A 6,000-nucleotide genomic window follows, 5' to 3' on the forward strand; every position below is an offset into this window, starting at 1 on the left:
GAAATGGCAACTCACTCCAGTATTCTTGCATGGAGAACCCTAGAGACAGCAAGCCTGGTTGGTGGGCTGCCGTCTATGGGGTTGCACAGAGTCGGACACGACTGAAGAGACTTAGGAGCAGCAGCAGAGACAGGAAGACAACTCAGAGATTCTTTTGGTTAGTGGAGTGTTCATAGAAAAAAGAAGTGTCTACTTACGATTGCTAGAGAAGGAACAAGAAAGGGATGTATGGTAAAGGTTGTTAGGTCAGTATCAAGACTGGTTAAACTTTATGTATGCTTATCAAAAAAAATATTACCATCAGTTATAAAAGCATCTGATGAGCAAAGTTCTGCTTCAAATAAAAAACTGTTCAATTATATTATCAGAAAAAGATTACACATTCTAATTTTTTTTCATAGGTTTTTTTTCGGGTGAAAAGTTATTTTCTCAAGAAGAAAGTACTTTAAATTGTAGCCCCGATTTCATCCCTTCCTAGGATAGCTTTTTCTTACCAAAGAGTACAAAGGAGAATTTCTAGCTGCTATAATAGTGAAATACTTTTTTTCTTTTTTCTGGTTTTAAATGGAAGACAAAAGATCTGTGGAAAAGATCTGGCAAATTACTGACTTGCCCCAAAGTACAAGGGCTATGCAGGAGTCTAACCCAGGATGGCAAATGTGTGCCCAGATCACACCAGGCTCCCAGAGAGTGCCTGAGACTAGTCCAAGACCCAAAAACTTAATTGCTGAAACCACTAGACATTTAAAATTTTTTTCTGAAATAATATTTGTATGCTAGTGATGCTTTGCTAGCTAATGTGAAGAGCCAACCTGTTGGAAAAGACCCTGATGCTGGGAAAGATTGAGAGCAGGAGGAAAAAGGGACAACAGAGGATGAGATGGTTGGATGGCATCACTGACTCATTGGTGCTGAGTCTGAGCAAGCTCTGGGAGATAGTGACGGATGGGGAAGCCCGGTGTGCTGCAGTCCATGAGATGGCAAAGAGTCAGACACGACTTAACAACTAAACTGAACTGAACTGAAGCCCTATTACACATTCAAAAAAAAAACCAACTAATCCTATTATATAATTTACCATACACATTAAATTTCTTCCTATTTCTCAATTGTAGTGTGTATGTGGTGGGGGTCAGGAATCAGCTTATATTTCAGAAAGAGAAAGAAAATAATCAGAACTGAGTCACAAAGGAAGAAACAAAATTAACACAAAAGGAAAGCTTTTAAAAATGGACCCAGATATATAGCTCCAAGATAGTGACCTCAGGACGACATTGACTCTGTCCCTCTTGCTTTCCCTGCTGAAGCAGTTCAGTGAATGTCAGAAGGAAAATATTTTCTAAGCTCTGGAAATCAGCAAGGGTCCCACTTGAAGAATTAGATTTCCATGGGATGAAACAGATAAGGAGCAGAAAATATATATACTCATGCTCAGTATATTTATATTCTTTGTTAACAGGAAAAACCCCAACTGGAACTGACATGGGCAGAGAAGGAATCTTATGGGTATCTCACAGTATGGGAAGCACTGCACAGCTGAGGGAGAGCAGGAATTCAGTCCTCCAGGAAACAATGTGACCAGAACCAAGTACTCACAACTCTGTTTCTCCCAGCCCATCAACTTCTTTTTGCTTCCTCCTTTTTCTGCCTGTGATCAGAGAGCTGGCCATTTAAGTCTTTCAGGCTCATATCTTCATAGCTTGACTATCCAAGATCTACTTCAAAAAAACTTCCAGGAAGGACTCGGGCTGACTCTGGTTTGGAGCACCGTTCAAACTTTGGACCCATTAACTAGGCCAGGTTGATGACGTCTCATGATGGACTTATTCAAATCTAAAGTTACTTTGGGCTTAGTCATATGTCCATTACTAAGACTAAACACAGGAGGAAAACAGGCACGTTTCTATGACAAGCAATAATATGAACCCCTTACGATTGGAGGGATAGAAGAGACATTGTCAAAGGAAGGGAGGGCACTATTACCAGAACAAATATTGGGAGAGAAACTATAAAACAAAAACTGTCCATCATGTAGACATTAGTTAGTGAACCCAAGATAAACTTTGCAGAAGGATTCATGATGGCAGAGGGACTCAGATGCCATACTCACAGCATTCAGCATATGTGAAAGGTTATTGGTATATTCTCACTCACTACATTCAGAGGGAATTGCAGACCCTATAGTCATCCTCTTCCTCTCTGTGGGAAAGGAGGGCAGAAAAGGGGAGAACTCTCCCTATTTGTGGAGAAGGCAATGGCACCCCACTCCAATACTCTTGCCTGGAAAATCCCATGGGTGGAGGAGCCTGGTAGGCTGCAGTCCATGGGGTTGCTAAGAGTCAGACTGAGTGACTTCACTTTCACTTTTTGCTTTTCACTTTCATGCATTGGAAAAGGAAATGGCAACCCACTCCAGTGTTCTTACCTGGAGAATCCCAGGGATAGGGGATCCTGGTGGGCTGCCATCTCTGGGGTTGCACAGAGTCGGACACAACTGAAGCGACTTGGCAAGCAGCAGCAGCTCCCTATTTGTTGAGCCACAGACACCAAAGACATACCCTGAAATGTTTGCCACCCTTGGGTTCTTCCTTCCCAGAGAACCATGTATCTAGATCTATACTAGTACTGCAGGAACTTCTGTCAGCTGGGAGTACTGTTATATCTAGACTTACATTGACAAAGATAAGCAGTAAAGACCAAACACACCAGCAGAATCAGCAATTTCACAAGAGGGAGAGGGTAAACACTCATAGCTCCACTGAAGTAGAGGAAATGTAGAAAACCAGAGAGGCAATCTTTAAAAAATCAATTTTTTACTTTTGATAGAATTTCAGGGATATAGCAGCAGTAAACAAGAGCAGACTGCTATGATAAGAGTATACTGAGGGCCAGAAAGAGAGCATGAAAGTAGTAAAAGTATTCTTATTAAAATTGTTAAATGTTATAGCAGTAGTAAAGATATGATACTGATAAGAGAGAATATTAATGGGCCCAGTGGCAATATGCTTGAAATATAGACTGTCCCAAACACAGTGGAATTTTTTTCTCTTTGAAGAATCAGTTAACTCAGATAAAGCTTTAACAGTTTGAGAAAGTAAAAAGATAAAGCTCTGAAATTCATTCGTGAATTATAAAATCTAACAAAAGATAATTTAAAAAGCTCAATCTTGCTTCTGAATATTGATGCAAAACTTTTACATAAAATAACAGTAAATGAAATCTAGCTTTTCAAAAGCATTATATGTATTTATATATATTTAATATACATATATTACAGATATGCTAATAAGTTAGACTTTATCTTAGGGGTAATAAAAAGTAATTCAACATTAAGAAATCTAAAGTATTATTCACAATGTTAAGCCATTGAAAACAAAATTATGTTATTATCTCCATAATTGCTAAGGAGATATCTGATAAATTTCAACTTTTATCACTCATTAAATAAATAAAAATCTATTATAGAAGATATTTTTAAAAGTTCCTTGGTATGATGAGATAAGCAAATCTCTTCCCTAAATCTGTCATCTTGTTAAATAGAGACGTGTTGAAAACAATCTTTATTAAAATCAGAAATAAGACTTAAATTATGCCTGTTATTTAATACTTAATACTGTTTTATGGATGCTGGCCAAAAAATTAAGGATAAAAATTATAAAGTTGTGTCAAAGATAGTGACATGTATTAATCACAGCATTTTCTCTATCGAATACACAGGAAGACTGCATTTGTTGGTTTTCCTTGCATCTGGATGGAGTTATATGACTGAAATAAGGCAGTGGAATTTCCCAGGCTTGGCCTTTACAGACACCTTACATGCTCTACATACCTCTTTTTTCCCTTCCAAATGGCAAAGAGCTGCTTGATATTCATCAGACTTCAAATGCACAAAAACTAAACTTGTATTGTGTTCATCTCTATACCATTTATAAACATTATGTATGTGAATGTGCACAGTTTGCATATTATAAGTGTGTATAATCTTTTGTGAATGATATATCCCAAAGTGTATATCTTTAAAAGAGCTAGAGGAAGAGTAATCCAAACAGGGGACACTTCAGGTAGAGGCCATCAAAGGGAAAGGATGCTGAGCAGCAACATGGTGGTTGGCAAGAACAAGTGCCTTACAGAAGGTAGCAAAAAGGAAGCCAAGAAGGATGTAGTTGACTCATGTTCTAAGACTGGTATGATGTGAAAACGCCAGCTATGTTCAACATAAGAAATACTGGGAAAACACTAGTCACGAGAACTCAAGGAAACAAAATCTCATCTGATGACCTCACAGATCATCATCAAATTCAAGCTAATTACTGAAGATGTTCAGTAATTAAATCAGTAATTCAGTAACTTGAAAAACTGCCTAATTTCCATGGCTGACTTCTTACCTGTGACAGACTGTACTCCCTGGTCAAAAAATGGCAGATCATGATTGAAGCTCATATTGATGTCAAGCCTACCCATATTGTTTTCTTCATCTATTCCGTGTGTTTTACTAAAAATGCAACAATTAGATTTGGAAGACCTCCTATGCCCAGCACCAACAGGTCTGCCAAGTCTGAAGATGATGATGGAAATGGTGACCCAAGAGGAGCAGACAAATGACTTGAAAGAGGTAGTCAATAAATTGATTTCAGATAGCATCAGAAAAGACGTAGAAAAAGCTTGACAGTCTATTTATCTACTTCATGATGTCTTTGTTAGAAAAGTAAAAATTCTGAAGAAGCTCAAATTTGAACAGGGAAAACTCCAGAGCATCATGGTGAAGACAATTTTTGGAGAAGCTACTGGAGATGAGACAGGTGCTAAAGTCGAATGAGCTAATGGATATGAGCCACCAAGAATCTGTTTAAAATTCAGAAAATTAATGATGATAAATAAAAGATCTTATTTATGATGTTTAAAAAACAAAGAAAAGAACTAGGTATGTTCTGGAATCTAAAACTGCGCTGTCTGATACAGTAGTCACTACTACATGTGATTATTTAGCAGCTGAAATGTGCCTGGTCTGATAGAAAAAAAACTTATGGTTATCAAAGGGGAAAGGCATGGAAGAGGGATAAATTAGGACCTTGGGATTAACATATATACACTACTGTGTATAAAATGCATAACCAGCAAGGACCCATTATATTTTATATACTGTATCATACAGTGAATTGTATTCAATATCTTATAATAACCCATAATGGAAAAGAATCTTAAAAAGAATATATATAATATGCAACTGAATCACTTTGCTGTACATCTGAAACTAATGCAACATTGTACATCAACTATATTTCAATAATTTTTTTAAAAAAGATATGTGACTAGTCTGAATTGAGATGTGATATAAGGGTAAAATACACACTTGATTTTGAAGAGAGGACAAAACAAAGAGAGCCTAAAATATCACATTTATAAATTTGATATTGATTACTTGTTGAAATGATAGTTTTATATATTTGATTAAATAAAATATATTAGTAAATTAATCTTGTTTCTTTTTAATGTATGTACTTGAAAATTTTAAATTATATATGTGGTTCACTTTTGTGGTCCATGTTATAATTTTGTTTTTCTTCTGGAGACTGACAGAAAACCAGTAACAAAACATTGTGAGTAAGTATGGAATGAGTTAATTTAAGAGGTTATGTGTTAAGGGTGTATATCATGATCACATTCACATTTATTATTTCTTCACCAGGACTTTCCTGGTGGCTCAGACGGTAAAACATCTGTCTACAATGCAGGAGACCTGGGTTCCATCCCTGGGTCGGGAAGATCCGCTGGAGAAGGAAATAGCAATCCACTCCAGAACTATTGCCTGGAAAATCCCATGGACAGAGGAGCCTGGTAGGGTCCATAGGGTCGCAAAGAGTCGGACACAACTGAGCGACTTCACTTTCACCCAACAAAGAACTGTTAAGAATTATCTATGCCCAGACACTGTGTCAGGTTTGGGGGATACAAAAATAGAAAAGACATTAACTTTTCAAGAAGCCTATAGCACAGGGGAGG

At 37.2% G+C, this 6,000-nt stretch overlaps 1 protein-coding gene and 1 pseudogene across 1 annotated transcript in view; one reads left to right on the forward strand and one right to left on the reverse strand.

Annotated features, from left to right (window-relative positions):
• The window catches only part of SGIP1 (SH3GL interacting endocytic adaptor 1), a 236,717-nt gene extending 235,012 nt beyond the window's left edge, over positions 1 to 1,705 (reverse strand). The window contains exon 1 of the mRNA XM_055585555.1: positions 1,597 to 1,705. Within this exon, the coding sequence (XP_055441530.1) occupies positions 1,597 to 1,618 (22 nt within the window). The 5' untranslated portion in view covers positions 1,619 to 1,705. The remainder of the gene's footprint in view (positions 1 to 1,596) is intronic.
• A 2,394-nt stretch (positions 1,706 to 4,099) lies between these two features.
• LOC129656457 (40S ribosomal protein S3a-like) lies at positions 4,100 to 4,894 on the forward strand (annotated as a pseudogene).
• The last annotated feature ends 1,106 nt before the right edge of the window (positions 4,895 to 6,000 follow it).

Source organism: Bubalus kerabau, chromosome 6 (assembly GCF_029407905.1).
Source record: "Bubalus kerabau isolate K-KA32 ecotype Philippines breed swamp buffalo chromosome 6, PCC_UOA_SB_1v2, whole genome shotgun sequence".
NCBI lineage: Eukaryota > Metazoa > Chordata > Mammalia > Artiodactyla > Bovidae > Bubalus > Bubalus kerabau.